Raw genomic sequence first — 20,392 nt, 5'->3', positions numbered from 1 at the left:
AATCTCTTCACAGGAGCATGCATGAGGTTTTCACGGCTCAGTACCGAAGCTGATGCACCCTTATCCCCATACCTGGGTGGGAGTCGGTGATGGGTGGGGGGCATCTCAAATTTTTTTCATGCGTTGAAAAACATAGCAGCATGGAGTATTGGGTGGCTCTTAAAAAGTAGGAACAAATTATTATCTATAACGATTTAACGAAAAATACAAACACAGAAAGAAAATGAAAAGAAATATTTGTAAAACGAATGCCGCGATTTGGGTAGAAACGCATTTAAGACCGACGCACAGATGAGGGACTTTCTCAAAGGACGTTCAGAATAGAGCCGTATTAAGGTTTTATCGTAACTGTAAAACGGAAATTCATTTTGAATGAACACACGATTTATATGTACAAAAGGGATAAAATTTCGGCAATTTATTTCAAAACAACCACGCAGTCTTATTAACTAAAGCAAGCAAAAATTCAGAAGCAAAAAAGGAAGAAAACAGATAGAGATATATTTATAACCATAAAACGTTTAATGGACGTATTCCGTGTAAATGTAGCTTACTTCTAAACCCTCATATTTGAGGCTGCCGTTGCTAGACGGACTGTAAGTTACAGTGTTTAAAAGCTACATACCATGTAACAACTCTCGGCAACGTTGCTGTAATGCTAACTGTCTCTGTTGCTCCGTCACTTTCTCCAACTGGTTATTTGCTGCCTCTCCCTGTAAATTGAGGATGTGCTGGCGAGCCATGTTCAAGATGACGACTTTGGTAGCCCGTTCTTGGTGCATGAGGTGAGGTACGCTATTCTGTAGCCCGAGGACGGAAGTGCGCAATCTTTCTCTCCTCTTCTTCTCTTTGAAGTTTTGAACTGCTCTGTTTGTCTTTTCACCTGTGGCAGAGGACGTACTCGACTCTCCACTCAAGGCTCTCTTCTTCGGAGATGGGGCGTCGCCATTTAATATTCCCGGACTACTGGTTGGAGTCTCATGGGCGGCGAGAACAGAAGCAATCTTCGATTTACTTATCTTCTCTGAAGCTTTCCTCTTCTCGATAAACGAGGAGTTACTGCCCTTCGTCAACTGAATAATCTCAAGCAATTTAACATCTCCCAGTTCAGGTTTGATCACTTCGCGATTTTGTTTGATTCCAGTGTTGTTTACCATGGAAACCCCTTCCAGTGAAAGGCATCTTCTCTTTGCTCCAACTGTGACAGCTTTAGCTCCGTTTGGAGTCGTGTTCTCTTTTTTGCTCCCGGATGTCGTGATGCTCATTAGGCTAGAAGGAGCTGCTAATTTAATGAGATGAGCGACGTTATTGGCAGGAATCTCATCTTTTACAATGTTCTTCTCTGCCGGGCTTGTCCACCTTGGTTTCAATGTTTCATCGTTCTTCTTTAGCGATTGCGTCTGGATTAGGTTGGTCGTAAAAAGCTCTAACTGCCTCTCACACGATCGTTCAGGCCATAGTTTCTGTCCTAGAAAGAAAACGCCGTGGGTCGTAGGGATGTTCGGTGTCGATTTTGGGGTATTTTCCACCGTGACTACGTCGATTTCTTGCTCTGTAATTTGAAAAAATGAAAAAGTTAAAAAGTGTAATGTCCTCATTAAAATTTTACCGCAACTAATACGTATAGCAGCGCACAACAATTGGTAAATGTGCGCTAAATTCGCTGTTAAGGAAGTTCAAGCGACTGCAATGCTGACCACAAGACCGATATTTTCACTCGGTCATGTTGACAGTTAACACTTGTTTATTCCTTGCGAATTATCATAGTTTGCCGTTGGTTGTTATGGTGCTAGTGTGGACCGTTAAAAGTTTAGAGCGCTGCACCTACGAAGTGACAGTGCAAGTCAATCGACTTCACTTTAGACCGCACAGGTATAAATACATAAAATCTTTATCGCATTCATTATGGTGTTGTATTTCTTGTCTTCCGCAAACTAGAACACCGAGTGCGCCAGGGTTAGTTGGACACCTTATGGCAAGCGGGGCATTACACGGTTGCAAGTCCAGTTAATCAATAAATTACATTATCTTATTCCGACTGGTAGTATACGTGTTATGTGGACGGATTTTGGTCGAGGCGTCGCACAGATATTTCGGTGGTATTTGTTACTGGTGTACGCGAAACCTGGTGTCGTGTCTGCACGTGTCCCCAACCCATCGGTGAAACGATATGCATAAACCTAACAAGCGTACAGCGCAAGTATGCGAGTATTATATATTATATATTACTTTATATTACTATTATATTACGATATTACAAGTATGCTCTATATTCGTGCGAAACGTCGAACAGGCTGCTTAGGTAATTATTTGTTAGAAAAATCCAGGGCGGATTTGTCCGTTCGGCGCCGGTGTAATCCGTTACTCTCAGGGATAGAAAATAAAAGACTGGCGATTGCTTAAGTGGAACTTTATGAAAGAACAAGAGGTGACAGCTAAGCAGGAGACTGGTTGCAAGTCCAGTTAATCAATAAATTACTTCATCTTATTCCGACGTATTATGTGGACGGATTTTGGTCGAGGCGTCGCCCAGAGATTTCGGTGGGATTTGGTAGTGGTGTACGCGGAAACCCGATAAATGGCCGGCGGAAGAAACTGCCAATTAAAATTATCCTGAAAAAATGCACACAATTTTGGGCTGCGGGAGGGCTTTTGCAAGAGCGCATTTTGCCAGTTGTCGCGGTTAACTTCTGCCGATTTATTAAATTAAGAACTAAGGTACAGTAATAGTACGTCTAAATAAAATGTTAAAATGTGTGTTATACTGCAGCTGCAGATGTCAAGGGCTATGGAATTTGAAAAACGATTAAACGCAAGTGCAATCGAAGTATAGCAATTAGCTTGACATTTTACAGTATTAAACTCAAGTTGATTAGCGCATTATAAGCCTTCCTTCATCGTTTGCGGAACAGAAGTTTATTACAAGTTTAGAACAATTTTTTACAAGTTCATTGAAATCATTATCCAAATACACATGCAACCCTCAGTATAACACGAATGCTAAGACATATTTGCTGTAATGCAGTTTTAAAGATTGCATAAAATAGTTTTAATTGACATACCGGAGTCGCTTGGCGTTTCCATGCCAGCTACGGGATTCACAATGTGATTATGGGTAACTGGAAAGTTCTTCCGTTCCGTCTTTACCGTCTGGAGTGCAGTTGCAATTGAAAATACAGATCGGGGGTTGATACAGCCGCTTCCCGGAGAGAAAGTGGACGAATCCGGCGAAGAACTGATATTTAACCGGGGTACTTGAGAATGCGGCTTGCGTCCTAAACCACTCCACATACAGTCTTTAATGAGTTGAAAATTTTCAAAAGTAGCTTGATCATAAGAATTTTCGGAAGTAACTTTTAGTTTTGGTAAAGGATCATTTGAATGTATTGCATCATTGACATATTCATTGGGAACGAAGTTCGTAAGCATTGCGTCGATCAAACGACTGGAAGTGTTTAAAAACGAAGAAGTAACATCGTCGGGTATTTCACTGATATCACCGGGAATTTCGTGCTCGGGAGACCGCAGTGTTGTCGAAGTTTCCAATCTAAATTTGTCGAAGGGTTCTTCACTTAGGCAAGATCCAGAATTGCAGAAATGAAGCAGATCTTCATCATTGTGGTAAAAAAATGGTTGAAGAGCATGAAACTCTGACATGACATGATCTTGCTGGAAGTTCGCGCTCCAATTCATCATTATGCAATTTAAACCGGCCAACCAAGCAAAATTTATTTTTACAAATCCAAACAAGATCTTAACTTAACAGACCAAACTGGCTATAAAAGCAAAAAAGAATAAGTTCTTTACGTACTTCGTCTGATCACTGCTCCGCTGCAGTCTAGCACATCTAAAACTCGCATCTTCTGAAAGTCTAACTTTGCCTTAAATATCTTCTGGTGAGTGATGTTGACTAAGTGGAACTGAGACCGAGTGTGACATTAGATTAGGTGTTCGTCGATAAATTGGCTGGTTAAAGCAGAAAAACTCTTCTGCGATTTTTGCAAGCAGATGATTGCTGTGAATAATTCTGCAAGGAGCCGTGTTAACACCAACTGGTCTTCGGCCCGGGAAAAGAATAAGTGCCAGCAGGGTGTTTCTTACATTGAATGAATGTGCCCTCCAAAATACTGTTTTATAAAGCGGAAAGGATGGCTTGAAAGACAGCTTAGAAGGAGCGAGGTAGATCATGTGGGATCCTTATTCATTTTGTCTCCTTTTTCAACATAAAACTTCACATTCATCTCGGATGATGAGATTTTCTCATAATGCATACAAAATTTATGAACATCCATGAGTTTTTTAACATAACCCATTTACCCAGTTTACTGTCACTATGTAACATATTTCTATTAACGCTGCAAACCTACTTGACTGCTTCCAAACCACAAACAAGGCTTTTAATGGAACTAAAGTACATCCAACTGCAACTTTAATGCGTATTATTACAACATAACCATATTTCAGAAATATACTTGCTCGAAAAACTAGATTCGGTACAATACATACGCTGCACACTGAAACGTTTAAATTTTGACTTCAGTTTGAAAACGCTATACTGATAGTCTCTACACTGTCTACACTCTACAGTAACTTTCTAATCTAAATCTGCATTTAAAAATTACAAAATGCTTTTCTAGTGTTGATTTTTTTCGTTTCTGCGTATTAAAATTGACAACTTGCAGTTTTAAATGCAATGCCGTCACATCGTGACGTCACCAAACGCGTTGAAAAGCCTTCCCTCCCTTTGTGGCTTTGGTTCTAAGTATACTTTGGGGCACTGGAATTGTTTGCCGTAAAAGAAAAGAGAAAAACGGTAACTGTTTCATTTCATTTCGTTTCATATGTTTTATAATATCATTTATTAGCTCATTACACAATTTGCAACATAGTTAAAGTTGAGCTAATCGTATATAAAACAATAGCAATCCTAATCGGCAAAAATAATTCTTTTTCAAAATAAGTCCATTGACAAAAAGATGAACCATTTCATAGATTTTTTAGCCTGCTACATCACGAGAGTTCGAACTTCGAAGTTACGAACCTCACTTCCGTAGGTTAATACTGTACAGTAGTAGAGTCCCTTTTTACCGTTTGACAACTTAAACTTATATTGATCATGTTTAATTACAGAAATTAAAGCTAGTATTCGCTCTGTATATCAGGTTCAACGGAATGACGCACAGAAAGGGCCATACCTATACACAAATTTAACTTAAGCAGTAATCTGCTCTTTATTTTCATTTATCTACGAAATACAGGTTGTAACTTGAACTTAATTTAGCTCAGGCAACATCACTCCAGGCTTCACTAAACCCTGTGAATGCAGTGGTCTACTAAAATACAGCTGCAATACACATTACAACTGACAGTTGGCAACAACAATGTCTCAACCCTGACTCGGAAAGTTAAACTTGTCACGAAATCTTTATTTTTACAGGTGAAGACGTTAAAGTTAACAAAATCGGCGCTGTTGCGCGGGAAACGTCGGTACCAATTTTTGTTACGATAGACCAGTGTTTCCCAAACTTTTTTTCGATTACGCTCCCTGGACAATTTACTGACTATCAAACAAACCCCCATTTAACAAAAAGGTAACAACAAGTTTACTATCCATTCGAGAAGCAAGAAAAAAGCACATGCACGGTTGCAAAACCAGCACTAAAATTAGCCTGAAAGTTTTAGTTACTCGACGTACTATGGGTTAATTTTGACAACTAAAACATTTCTGACACGTCAGGACGTTCCTCATTTGAACTGTGTAATCGCTTTTCTTTGTCTTGAATCTTACTCCGTCAGTTAATAAACGAATTCGTGCTAATTTTTTTAAGAGGTCACCACCAGACGTCGCAGTCGCGTTGGCCAGCGTGGAACTTGACAATTTACAAACCTTGCTAACTCTCTGCGGGAAGCTTTTCCGCTTGACTAAAGTTTATTAGTTTATAATTATAATTAATTATAATAGGCCTACCATATGACCTCTGAATGCGCCAGAAAGATTCCAACTGAACTTCTCTTTTGTCGGCTAGTTTAGCTGATATATCAAACACGAAACTCCGCTTATCTTCAAAAAGCCGAAACATGTACACAATGGGGTTGTTTATGCTCCGGTTAAGTCATTGCATAAAATTACATTTATTATGACTTTTATTTGATGATCAATAGTTGTGAGAAATGAAAATAATCAGAACGATGGTTTGATTTATTGCTTTTGACTGTGGGAGGTCTTAACCAGCTTTTGTTTCGTTTTAGCATTTGGACATTTCGACTCAATTTAAGTCCTCCAATTCATTTCAAAGGGCCGGACTGTCTGTGGCCTTTCCGCTTGACTAAAGAGATCACAATATTGCAAAGTTCATTAGTTTATAATTATAATTAATTATAATAGGCCTACCATTAGTCTTTTTTTTCATAAAATTAAATGGTCCTCCGAGGACGCTCAAATATAACGAAATGTCGACTTTTTCCGCATTTCGAGTTAGTTGTTTATACTTTTGACAAAACGTATAGGTGAGACGTTGTATTTATTTCCAAAACATTACCGTATTTATGAAACTTACTGAAATGCCGAATTAAAAAGGGTTTTTCAACCAATTGCCCATCCAGCCCTACGTACCTTTTTGATCGCCGACCACGCGTTTATTCAATGCCGTTCCAGCCCTAGGCGGTTTTACATGCCCACATTCCTCGCATGTTGAGTTAAATTCGAAGTTGGGGTCTGTTAAGTTCAAACGTGCACCAGAAAGATTGCAACTGAACCGCACATGTAAAAAGGCTAATTATTAAAGCAAAGGTGCGAGTTTTGTAGGCCTAGCCTTCTATTAGTGTTACTTAGGGCCTCTTTTCTAAAAAAATGAATTGTCCTCCAAGGATACTAAAAATGTCCTAATGTCCTCTTTAGTTTGCGTTTTCTTGCTAATATTTTTATCACAACTATATGTTTATGTGACTTTTCGGCATAAGGACTACCTCAAGAGACTTTTCAGTGACAGCATGAGGTCTATCATTTAAACTTTTAAAACGTCAGCATCACCACCAAATTTTGATATGTACGTATTGTTTTCAGTGAAAATTATGCTTTGACAATCGAATGCAAACTTCTGTCGGGATCGCACCGCTACAGTTCTTTCTTGCAAATTTTATTTGTTATGCTGTCGCCAAATCGCCAATATCTATACGGAAGTTACTTCCAAAAATTTTTATTTTTTGGTTTCGTAGTGTCCCTGTATAACGAGAAAAAATAAGTTGATTTCTGTCGCCCAGTAGGGGCAAACGATTTTTTGCGTTTCGATAGGAGATTCTGCATTTTAGAATATCGATGGCGGCAATCGAACGCTTAATGCTTATTTATTGTCCTTAAAGCGAAAAAGAGTTCCACGTGAAAGCCAAGTCAACATGACAATTAATTTGCGTTTAAAGGAAAATAATAGCAATTGCAAGGAGAAATGTTAAACTTGTTAAAAAATGCTTTTCTGCTTTTAGCCTAGCTTGTTGTATTGCTTCCTATTATATTACTTTTGGTTTGGTAAAACAAAGCCCTGCCCTGTTGGATTGAGCAAAGCAACCTGTCGTACTCATAGATTTTTGATGTCTAAAACGTTATGTCTGCGCACTTCTCGCGCAGAAGTTCGAGCTTGTAAAACATGATGCGACGTGGCGGAAATATACGACAAAAAAGGCATGAAAATTTCAACGCATGTGAGTGTGAATGTGAACGAGAAAAACAGTACGTTTGCAATGAAAATTACATTCCGTTAAAGCTGGAAACAGTTTCTTGGAAGTGACCTGCATGGTAACGTACTAAAAGGAATTTTTACACAAAGTTATTTAGAGCAAGTTTTCAAATATACCAACGATAATTGCAGTGTTCTGAAAAAGCAAGTTCATAAATTGGCAATTACTAACTGGAAAACTCTTTCCCAAGAATGACGTGACAGTATTAAAAGTTTAAACTAAAATGCTTAGAATGCTATTTACCACGACATTAAAATCTCTGGAATTGCTTTTCTTTTTCCTTTTTCTAGAGAGTGATGCAGATGTGCTGGGGCTTTCCTATGTCATTAAAATAAATTTTGGTAATAGAGGTCTGTGATGTCACAATTGTTGTTTGTTACAAGAGGGCTCTTTCGCTAAATCTAAACAAACCAACCGGGTCCATGTTGGTTGCATTCGAGAATTGCGTCATTCGCGCCTCGCTCTGTGCCCTCAACACCTCATGTGTCAGGTTAACAAGGAGTATGCATTTTATTTTGTTTCACTAATACTTTGTCGTACCACAACAGTGTGTGTCTTTGTCGGTTTAAGTCTTTAAGATATACGTTTTGCTTATTTTTATTTATGGTTAGCAAAAAGGACTTTATGACAAATGGCAGATATTAATTTCTAAATAACCAAGTATAGCCTAGCCTATAGGGCATAGTCAATGACACACTGTATTGTTACGAAAAGTTTTGTTATTCATTTAATTTTACTTTTATCGTTGACGGCACTCGAAGGTGACGACATACAGTAAGTTGATGGCTCGATATTTGGCTACTCACTGTAACTATTTGCTAAATAGGGTTAACATGTTACTACTTATGGTAACCTTTAGCTATTTTACAAATGGTTACTGACTTTAAACGTTTGCTAAATAGGGTTGCCTGCCTTTAACCATTTGCTATATAGAGTTAACAAATTGCTACTGAATGAAACCATTTGCTAAATAGGGTTAACATGTGGCTACTCATGGTAACCTTTCGCTATTTTACAAATGGCTACTGACTATACTGTTTGCTAAATAGGGTTAACAAATGGCTACTGACTTTAACCATTTGCTAAATAGAGTTAAAAAATTCCTACTGAGTCAAACCATTTGCTAAATAGGGTTAACATGTGGCTACTCCTGGTAACCTTTTGACATTTTACAAATGGCTACTAACTTTAACCATTTGCTAAATAGAGTTAACAAATTCCTACTGAGTGAAACCATTTGCTAAATAGGGTTAAAAATGGCTACTGTATGTAACCATTTGCTAAATAGGGTTAACATGTTGCTACTGAGTTTAACCTTTTTCTAAATAGGGTTAGAAAATGGCTTAGACAATAGGGTTAGACAAATTGCACAAAGTAAAAATTACCAAATGTATTTCGCAACGTATACGGATATCAAATTGCACAAAGTAAAAATTACCAAATGTATCTCGCAACTTATACGAGTGAAAATTGCACGAAGTAACTATTACAAAATGTAACTCGCAATGTATATGGCTATCAAATTGCAAAAAAGTATGGTTTTTGGAAAATGGTTATGCATTTTGTAGACATTTTCAGAATAACTTGTAAATCACTACTCCAAGTTAGAAATTAAACTGGGCAACTCGCAAAAGGCTATTGTATTGCACAGCGTTTAACTTTTGCAATTTTAATTTTTTGGATAGTAAAGAAACGTATTGCAATAATTTGGATTAAAAAAGTGTTTTAGGTAAAGAACCGCAAGATGAAGCCAGACTAGTCTATTTTTTGAATTTCGACTCATCTGCGTCAAGTGCTGAAAGCGTTTTATTGCAGTAAAATATTGTGTTTGCTTTTTCAAATTTGACAAAATTAAGCCTTTTCTCAAACGCGTAAAAACGCTGTGTGTTAGTGATTTTTGGCAGGCCCAACGTCGAATCGTGTAAGATTATAGTTAGCGCGCTAACCTAGGTCCGATGAAGATTTTTTGTTGCAATTTTGTTGCGATAGCCGTATACGCTGCGCGATACATTTGGTAATTGTTACATCGTGCAATTTGTCACCCGTATAAGTTGCGAGATACATTTGGTAATACTTACATCGTGCAATTTGTCACCCGTATAAGTTGCGAGATACATTTGGTAATACTTACTTCGTGCAATTTGATACCCGTATACGCTGCGAGATACATTTGGTAATACTTACTTCGTGCAATTTGATACCCGTATACGTTGCGAGATACATTTGGTAATACTTACTTCGTGCAATTTGATACCCGTATACGCTGCGAGATACATTTGGTAATAGTTACTTCGTTAAATTTGATACCCGTATAAGTTGCGAGATACATTTGGTTACGTTAATCACAATGACGTGTTCGTATCCAGCAGAAACAATTGCTGCCGTTTTGTTTGATTGAAATTGAGGTATGTTATTTTACCCGCTGAGATGTATATAACAAATTACTTCAGGTCAAGTTACCAAGTCTAAACCTATGGAATCAATTTGCGCGGAAATACTCGTAAGAATTAGTGGTAACAACTTGAAGACTATCAAAATAAAAACGTGTGTCGGAAGCCGTCTTACTTCAGAAGATTCCAATGTGGTTTGTTTTGATCCGGCTGGTCTATTCCCCGTACCCACGACGCTATCATCGTCGTAAATTTTTTCCTTTTCATTTTCATCACCTTCTTGTTCCTAATGCAGAGATAGGTTTAAACCGGTAAGATTTATTTTTGCCAGTAAAATTGACATTGTCTTTATTATTTTATCGATAAATGCAACCAACACGATGTTTCCTCAAACGGAGGTCAGACTGCTTTTGGTCCTCTTCTTTGCGGTTCTTTCCCGCACAATTCTCTTCCCCTAGAAAAGAATAGCAATTTATTTCATTCACATAACTGGTTACATAATTGCGCACACATTTACACAAGCTAATGTACAATACCTGATGTCACAAAGTCAACCATCTCGATGTCAGTCATTTGGTTCATATTCAATGTCGTTAATTTGTTTACTGATATCACCTGTACAAATTAATTTATACATTTTCTTTGGCCACTTTTTAGCGATTTGGGAAACATTATACTGTACTCTAACTGTTTTTGAGCTCTATCTGATCAACGACTATGGCTAACCTGAAAATAGTTAAAAAACTGTAAAACATTTGGTCCAAGCCAAGTGTGTCCCTTAAGCTGTCTGGCAAACTGAACAGCAGTACATGTAAATGTTCTTTCAGTCTTCCAGCAAAAAGGGATGCGTTATATAGTCAGTTCCCATTTTACAACACACTACACGAAATTAGAAAAAAATGACCTAATATTGGCAAATACAAAAGAAATGAGCGAAATGGAGCGTGATGTTAATTGACCGTGGGATAGAGAAGACGCTTTGATGGAAAACGTTATAAATTATACAATGGGGAGTTTAGAACTGAAAAAACAAAGATATGCGCCCTAGAAAGTTAATGATGCAAAGCCTTATACAACTGATACAACTCGACTTGCTGTATTGTCAAGAAAACGTTCCTCAATGAGCTTGATTGCGGCGCGAGTACCAGGATGCGCGATATTACGTAAGAGTTCAAATACAGTGCGATGCGCCGCGATTCCACGGTCAATATAACAGCAAAATTCGCGTCTTCTTTGTGACTTCTTTGTGGTCTGTCATTCGTGATGCCGCACAATGGAGTTGGCGACTTGTGACGACCTCACGACCTCATTGCAGTTGGAAAGTAACAAGTCAATAGTTACCTTTATACTGTTTCCAGAATGGAAGCGAAGATACAAAATCAATGAAAACATCCGAATGGGCAACGGCTGCATTATGGGTCCGCGAAGGTTTCCCCTTCGCGCGTTTCCAGATTTCTGTCGAATTTTCCCACCAAACACGCGACCGATCGTTTTCGCGCGTCTTGTGGTAAAAATAGATGCCCCAGGTCCTATTTGACAATAAACTGCGGGGAAAAAATGACGACCAATAAACCAATGTCTAGAAATAGGTTGCTAGGTTTGATAAAACCATAAATTTTAGAAAATAAATGAGACAAATAGGGCGTTAAGTTAATTCACTGTGGGTTACAGACCTAACGATCAAAAACGTTATCAATCATACCATGGTGAGTTTAGAACTAAAGAAACTAAGAAAGGTGCCCTAGAAAGGGAATAATGCAAAGCCTAATACAACTGACACAACTCGAAAGCTTTGTTTAACTTTTCACCTAATTTTACAAAAGGCATTTGGTAAAACGTCAGTCAACACAGTCACAGGCTAATATGCCACAAACGCATGTTATGCATGAGACAAACTTGGCATTGATAAGGTCGGGATAGGTAGGTAGGTTATGGATAACATTTTAAATGCCGTTTGATATTTGAAAAGTTAAAGGCAGTAGCTATTTGTTAACCCTATTTAGCAAACGTTTAAAGTCAGTAGCCGTTTGTAAAATAGCTAAAGGTTACCATGAGTAGTAACATGTTAACCCTATTTAGCAAATGGTTACAATGAGTAGCCACATGCGCATGATGTTAACCCTATTTAGCAAATGTTTACATTCAGTAGCAATTTGTTAATCCTATTTAGCAAATGGCAAATTTAGCAAGGGTATTTATCGAATTTCATCAGTTCTAAATTCACCACCTTAAAGTTCATAACGTTTTAGATCAGTACGTTTTCCTGTACCCCATTATGAATCAACTTTTCGCTCAACTTTGCTCCTTTCTTTCGTCTTCTTCTTCGTGTCGAGTAGATGGTTTCTTGCTAAAGAACGAAACAGAAGAAAACTGCTAAAGAACGCAACAGAAGCTGTTTTAGCCTGCCTGCAAAATTATAACAGCCAATGTCGGCGGTTTTCATTGGTTTGCCGTGGTAAATCGCAACCACTGTTATGGAACAACAACAAAGTACGTCTTGTACAAAATGACGAATAAAAAACGCTTTTCAAACAGACCGTTTAGAAACATATTGGATGAATAATTATGTTAATTGCTGTTTAATATTCTAAAATCTAAAAGAACCTATATCCTTTAGTTGCGTTAAAATGTTTATGTATTAGTGAAAAAAAAGCAATGAAGTGTATTCCTTTATATGCATAGGCTTTGTGGTGCAGTATTGTTTGAGATATGGCAACGAACTATGTGTATTTTATAGCGATTAAATGTCAATGTTTATCGAGATAGTATGTGTAAATAGGATTAATTCTTGTAAATATTTTGTATTTCATGTAAATCATGTAAATTCAATCCCGAAGCGTGGATTTCCCACCTTGAACATATATTTTCCCTTTATCAAATCACTTCAAAAACTAATCGTCACTTGTTAGCGGTAGAGGCAATTCCGGCGACAGACCTGGGGCTACTTTGTTTACCTTCTGCGTATGCTCATAACTGTTACGACATAATAATCAATGAAATCTTGAAAAACTTTGATAAACGTGAGGACTGAGGATCATTTAGAGTTTTTGTTGGCTGATCTGACACTTCATGTTCTATCTTCGAAAGATTTAATGCGCGATTTAATAAGTGCAGTAGGTCCACAGAATCTTACTCCACCAGTTAATAAACGAATTCGTGCTAAATTTCTTAAGTGGTCATCACCAGACGTCGCAATTGAGAACACTGCTTCCACTTCTGCAACGTGTTTCCTGTTTGCAGGGATGTACTTGGAAAAGCTAAGCCGCATCTCACCATAGCCTCTCTTGCGGCTCTGTGGAGTTGAGGAATTTTCTGTCTTGTCATCATGTGGGGCAAAATGAGGCAGTTAGCAAGATCTGTTATGAAACTTCGTCGCTTTGAACCTTGTGAACAATAAAAGCAACATTCTCACGGAAGGTGCTTCTCCATAGAGTATAAAGAGCATGTGTTTTGTCTCTGACCGTGTTATGAAGTTTTTCCCGGTGAACTACAACTTTCAATAACTTTCATTTTAAACCTTTATTGTATTCGGCATGCTATTCTTCCAATCAAAAACTTGAAATCAATGATTTTATAGTTGGGTTCGTTTTTCCCTTTTAAAAGCTTTGTCCGTTTTGCGCATAAACACGGAAGTGCACTGTTTATTCTTATCATATCTTTGGGAAACAATGTTACCATTGTTAAGCCATTTATCTTTTATGTTCGCAGTCTTCTAGCTTTCAGTGAAATGTTCATTAGCTAAGAGACAAGTAGTAGGTTTTAGGTCATAATAAGATAGCTGGCGGCTTATATTATTTCCCAAAGGAATACATGTCACAATGGTTAACCCGAACAATGCAGACAGTGAGTCATATTAAAAAAGTAAGAGATTTTCCGGTCCAATGCGCATGTGACGTAGTTACAGGATGAATATCAGGGCCGATAGAAATGGATTCGTAAATTGCGACAGTGCGAGGAGTAACGTTTGTTTTGCGGCATTCGCGAATGTATCTGCGACGTAGGATCCGTTGATCATAGTTTCATCAGTAGCAGTAAGGCTTGTCATGACATGTCGCATTTGTTCCTTGAGAAGGTTGGCTTCAGACAAAGAGCTGAACAACGATTTAAAATCAGTAAACGAGTCAGAGTCAGGTAGCTCGTAGAGGATTTTCTCGCAATCGGGTGCCTTTGTAGTTGACGTGTATAAGCGACAAAAGTAAGTTGAGTTAGTGCACCTGCACATGTTCCTGCGACAAGGTGTAGTTGTGATACAGGGACAGTGTGTCCCAGAACTCGGAAGACAAAACTTCCTACTGGTCGATACGATTCTAGCAGATGTACTCCTGGTAAAACAATGCTGTCTGAAATGAGTTGGCCGTATTGACTGTGGCCGTTTTGATCGCGATATAGGATGAGAGGACGTTGGCTAAATGCCAGGGTTGCTTTCACGTTGGCCTGTCGAGTGGTTGATGTTGGGCGTGAATTTCTGGCCGCTCTGAAATGAGATATATTTTAAAGCTGCTGTTGTGCCACTTGCATTAGGAGGTTCCCTCTGCTCTTTTGCAGGAGAAAGTGTGAAACCGGGCCGAGTTTAGTTCTTTGTCTTCAATTTATGTTTGCTAATTGTGTTTGGCACCAACCTGCAAATTGATCGTGCGTTAAACATCATTACTGTAATTTTCATTTTGCGACACTGAGTGCATTTCCGGGTATTAAACGCCTAATTGTCTTTTGCGTGCTGTAGTTGGGTTCAATGTCGCCAACAAGAAACTAGCGAAGGAAAACTCATTAATCCCTAAAGATGGTTGTAAATATGTCGCAGTCGCCAAACCGACGGATTTTTATATTTTAGTGCCAGAACCCGTGGAAAATTCCCTTCTGAACACGTTTTGGATAGAACGTTGTAATGGGGTTTGTAGCATACAAGTGTTTTTTTTAGTTATGAGATACTTTGAAGCAAATTAAAAATGAATTACTGTGCTATCTGCAATTTGCAACAGAAAAGTCCTAACCATTTCATCACCCCGAAAGTTAAATTTGCCACAAAATGTTTAATTGTTGACATAATGACGTAATAATTGATACAAAGCGTTTTTGTTGTGCCTGCAATGTCGCTTGTTTCGATAGACTTTAAGATAAAATAAACGAATCATTGCAGATTTGCAGTATATGTTGGCCATGGTTTCATTTCGATAAACCAGAGGTTTTTTGTATAGCGGACCTTGAGATGTCAAACGTATACGAAATTTTTAGAAGTAGACATTTAGGTAGTAGAGTTATTGCAATCGAATGGTTTTAACATAAAAATTAAACCCACTTAAAAACCTTAAAAAGAGTTAGATTCTCACAATGTTATCCACGTCAATTCCAATCATTAATCATTAAAGTCGAAGTCAAAGAAATACGACTCATTTTATGGTATAGCCATAGCGGTAAAATGTTCATTCCTCATAGAAAATTAGAAATTCTAAATCATCACGATATCTAATTAAGCCTAACCGCGAGATCGACCGATCGCGAGATCTTGGGCTTAACTTTTTTCCCATACAGCTGCATGACGCCACATAATGTTATAAATTGGATGAAATCAAATGAATCATGTTCAATATATGACTCTGAGTTCTGGTCGTTTATCAAAAGAACGAGTTTTAAAACTTAACTTCAGATAGCACAGCGGAAACATTTCCCGATTTTGCTGTAGGCGGCGCCTTATTTTTTTATGTTGGGTCAGTCCTCAAATCGCTACCATTAAAATTAAAGTAAAGCACTACAATAGCCACTTTAAAATTGATAACGTCCTGGATCGTTGCTTTTGCCGTCACCCGCTGCGGTTTTAATGATTGTTCACTATTTATTAATTTCTTCTTTCACTCGAATTTCTGTTATAATTCCTCCCTGCCAAAGTTTTCTCTTCTATTGACTCGTATAATTTGTTAATTGTATGCGTTTGTCCAACCGTGTACCATTTTTGAGGTCATGGTTTCTTTGCACATGCTTTAGTTGTCTTTGATAAATGGCCGCCCAGCCAATTTTTTATTATTTCAAGTCAGAAACCTTTAATTTGCGTTAGATGTTTCCGGTGGTAGCTGTAGAGTCAGGTGAACATGTTATTTAGTTTATGTCTGTATTTATAAATAGCCGCAGATCAATAACCGCATTTCTCCGCATCAGGCTTGTATGTGGAGTAAGGACGAGAATGCGATCTCTCCAATGCTGGGCTGCAAGGTCACTCAAAAGTAGTCGGGAAGCTTCAACAACACGCATCAGGTCGCATGGAGCTGGATTTTGTGTCTGGCTGGTGTTGGAATAAGCTGCATTTCGATTTCAGTGAATTATCTCGCAAAATTGTTTCAAAATTAAAACTTGTAGAAGCAGTGCTGAGGCTGATGCACGTGACAAGGTTTGAATAGGTTTGAAACTACACCGCGGTTATTTTGCGAGTGACACAAAAAATATTGTCTACGAGTGCATCAAAAATTCAAAATGTGGCTTAAAAACGTAAAGTTTTGAAAAAATTCAGTAACTTTAAAAAATCAAAACAGTTGCTAGAACAGAGTTTAATAAACGACACTGACAGCGTTAAATTGTTTCAAAAGAGAATCTTCCTCAAAACCCCGTCTCTGCCAGTGCCCGAGAGAAGCTGGAAGTTCTTGAGGACGACCGGATATCTGATAGTCGGGGTCGAGTAGGGACCACTTGGGTATTTGGAGGTGGATAGGGGCGAGGCAGCCCTGGTTAAGTGGGACGTCGTAGCCCACCATGCACCTGAGGCAGTAGATGATGGCAGACTTGCGGATCGCTCTCGGCGCGTTCAACTTCTTTATCACCATAGGGGATGTACTCTCGAAATCGGTTGTCGCGCTTCTCGATATGAGCTTCTGGACCAGGTGGATACTCTAAACAGAAAGCTTCGTTGAAATGTCTGTGATTGATACAGTTGTGGCGTCACAAAGACACTTAACTTCTGGTTAGCGGCAACTAGCGCCCTCAAGTCGGCCAGGTTGCCATGGAGATTGTGGGTCCGGCTGCAACTAGTGAATTCTCCTGGGAGCGTGAGAAACGCGGTTACTTCTGTGAGGAAACAAGTAAAAACAAGTTCAAAAGGGTTTAAAGCAGTGGTTCCCAACCTGGGGTCCGTGAGTTTCTTGGTTGCATGTAGGCTACTTTATTTCTCTATTGTTTGTACAACGAAAGAAGAGAATCATAAATATTTTAAGACACTATTTCATTGAAATTTGCAGCAGCTCTCAAGTATATCCGATATTTCAGTAAATATCCCTCAATAGTAGGTTATACATTAAATAACAAGACATTTTCTGATTGAATTCTTGGCAAATTTTAGGTACGGGTCCGCAGGCTTGAAAATTTATTAAAAGGGGTCCGCGACTAAAAAAACATTGGGAACCACTGGTTTAAAGGTAATTTTGACTCATTACAAAACCAGAAACCAATTCTTCATTTCACACAACAACTACCGTGAAACTTTTCAGCATCATATGATCAGCATCATTCTTTCTATGACAACACTAAGGATGCCCAGTTAGCAAGATCACTTGTAAAGGTTTTGTCAGAGGTTAGTGCCTATTGATGAAATGATAATCTCACATCATGTATTAAAGTAACTAGTTGTTTGGTAGGCGCGTGCAATAACCAGTTTCTCAAACACAGGCAGTGCAAGACGTGCCGCCCTGGCTGGAGAGTTGTGCGGAATCGGCAGTTGGCTCTAGTTTTGGTGCAGATAGAGGTGAATTCGGTGGACGTGATGCTCGTCGCGGAGGACGCCGAGCAAAACAAAACCAGGTAAAGTTGGTTGTCACTTTCTATCCGTTTGTAATTATTTTTGCTGTTTATTTGCGTTTTCAATTTATCTTGAACTTCAATGTTTGCTAGGGCTTTGGTGGCGGCAATGATGACTTCGGCTCACGATCAACGGGTGACTATGATTACAACGATGGCGGCGGTAAGTGTGACTTCTGCTGCGTCAATTACAATTAAACTTGGAGAAATATAAGACAGTTGTAAATTGATGTGTTATTGCAGGATTTGATGGACGTTCAGCGGCACAAAACAATGGTAAATTTTTCATCTAAGTGAAGAAATATGGCACTTTTTAATAGATACAATCTCCAGTAACATATACACTTGTCTGTAATATATTAATTCTATAATATATGCAGAACCTTCTGGATTTGGAGACGATGAGGATGACTGGGATTAAACAACGTAAATTTTGTTCGGAAACGTCTGAGAATTTACGTTTAAAATAATTTGTCCTGATTCTATACCCGTTTTCCTTTTTTGTTTTGTGTCTTGCTTTGTGGCGTTTGCGAGTATTTTACACTTATGCGTAACTTTGATTTTTTTTTTAACTACTCGTTTTTGCAATGCCATACAGCGTTCGTGATAATTTAATAATTGCAATAATATTATACAAATTGGCATTTGCATGATTCTTTGTATTTTCTTCAGCTGGAATTAATTAAATGTTTAAACAGACGTGTTTATCGTCGTTAAGCAGTTATTCAAACAAGAAATTCTAAACCGACATATTGGACGCAGATACAAGTATTTCAAGTAGCATTGTTTTCACGGCGTAAAGTTTGAGTGTACTTGATGAAATGTTTAGATGACGTAGAATGTATGCAATACGTGGTTTTATGGTAGCAGTGTAATAATAACATGGCGTTAGCTGATTGGCAGACGTGTATGATATAAAAGGTTAAGCTTGGTTCAAATCGTCCTGGCTGCTCGGGCTGGCGAGGCTCTGCAAGGGCTTGTCCCTTCAGGACTTGCTAGTACTTCTCTCAGTTTTTAGTTTTGGATCTGTTTTACGTTTTGGCTTATTCAGTATTGAGTTCAAGTGAGTTCTATTGAGTATTGAGTTCTATTCAAATGTGGAATGGTGATTAATTGGTTTCGATGTGACGACTTATTCGGACAATATAACAAATAGACTTTATGAAGTTGGTGTTGATTTGAAGAAACATTATTGAGGCAGTAAACGCAACGGAGTCAAAAACAATTATCTCGGAGTCAAACAGTAAGACAAGACAAGCCGTTCAGAAAGCGAAAAACTGGGAAGAAACGCACGGGGTAAATTGTTTTTTGAAATAAAAGTGTGCATGTTAGAATGCGCGTAAAGTCAATTTTTTTCGGGGCGCCATACCCCCAGAACCCCTTGGAAAGATTACATCATTACATCTCCCGTAATTTTGGGGCCACAAAATCAAGTCACGCCATACCTCGCTTTTGCTTCACTGTATATAAGCTCCTCGAGCGACTTGACTCCTCCAGCCACCACTGTATATAAGCGCATACATACATAATTATTAATTAGTTCTACGTGGGCATTTCTCCATAGCATTTATATTACAAATAATATTTTAATTTTAAATGCAAACCAAAAGATAATAATTCCAGGAGCGGAGGACAAGCGGTTGCAGAGAAGAGCAGCTAAAGATTTGAATAAAGCATGGCCGCCAAAAACGTTTACAGAGTGAAATAAAACTTACATTACCATGCTGCTTAACTGCATATTCTGTTCATGCCAGAGATTAACAAGCTATTAGCAGCGAAATTGATCAAAATTTGTACGTACGAACATCACTGTTTATATTTCTCGGAAATTCAGAGACTGTCAAGAAAGTGTTATCACGTATTGGCAGCGTACGGTGTGCAGAGAGCAAGTGTGAAGACTTGTGTCGAGTAATCTTGAGAAAAGAGTCATAGGAGGTCTCGCGATCGATAGGTGGGCGACATCAGTAATTTTAGGTGGCATCCAATCAAGACATGGATCGCACTTGCTCGAAAGCGGACTTTCGTTTCTTCTGGGACCTTGTAAAGCGTTTTTTTGTTTACTAATTGCGGCCGCAAACTAATGCAAAAATGAACAAATAATCAAATATCTCACCGTTCTGATATACAAGTTGTAATTTGTAATGCACTCCATTGTTTTTTTTTCTGGCCGGGAACTTCCTAAAAATATTGGAATATTGTAAAATACTTTAAGTAAAAAAAATTACTTTTGCGAAATAGAAATACAGCAGAGGACGACGATAATAAGCTTTTCTTTTAATCGTTCACTTGGTACACGCTGATATATATAAGCTAAGGAAGTAGACTCAAAATTTTAACCGAAAAATAATAAAAATGATAAAATCAAAATAACTGTACGTTTTTGAGTTGTTTTTCTTAAATTAAAAGTAATAAGAAAACTACCGTTTCATTTTCCACAAAACCAACAAATGCGCTATTTTCTATGTCCACAAGTTGCCAATTTAGATCATGGAACG

General features: G+C 38.2%; 1 protein-coding gene and 1 long non-coding RNA gene across 2 annotated transcripts; one reads left to right on the top strand and one right to left on the bottom strand.

Annotated features, from left to right (window-relative positions):
- Window positions 1-617: 617 nt before the first annotated feature.
- Window positions 618-3,693, bottom strand: LOC143462597 (uncharacterized). Its single transcript, XM_076960855.1, has 2 exons — window positions 3,063-3,693; window positions 618-1,552 (listed from the first exon to the last, which is right to left on the bottom strand). The coding sequence occupies exons 1-2, from the start codon at window positions 3,691-3,693 to the stop codon at window positions 618-620; spliced, it is 1,566 nt and encodes a 521-aa protein (XP_076816970.1).
- A 13,699-nt stretch (window positions 3,694-17,392) lies between these two features.
- LOC143468700 (uncharacterized) lies at window positions 17,393-18,415 on the top strand. Its single transcript, XR_013119018.1, has 6 exons — window positions 17,393-17,518; window positions 17,591-17,673; window positions 17,769-17,900; window positions 17,991-18,060; window positions 18,141-18,173; window positions 18,278-18,415. It is a non-coding gene; the product is annotated as an uncharacterized LOC143468700 (long non-coding RNA).
- The last annotated feature ends 1,977 nt before the right edge of the window (window positions 18,416-20,392 follow it).

The sequence above is a fragment of the Clavelina lepadiformis genome, chromosome 1 (assembly GCF_947623445.1).
Source record: "Clavelina lepadiformis chromosome 1, kaClaLepa1.1, whole genome shotgun sequence".
Taxonomy (NCBI): Eukaryota; Metazoa; Chordata; class Ascidiacea; order Aplousobranchia; family Clavelinidae; genus Clavelina; species Clavelina lepadiformis.
The sequence above is the reverse complement of the archived record's forward strand: the minus strand, read 5'-3'. Positions and strand labels throughout refer to the sequence as shown.

What these genes read in the sequence shown, in the direction of transcription:
- LOC143462597 (XM_076960855.1), bottom strand. Translation starts at nt 3,693, where the DNA reads ATGAATTGGAGCGCGAACTTCCAGCAAGATCATGTCATGTCAGAGTTT. An exon ending in GGAAACGCCAAGCGACTCCG is followed by an intron (nt 1,553 to 3,062) that starts GTATGTCAATTA and finishes TTCAAATTACAG; the next exon opens with AGCAAGAAATCGACGTAGTC.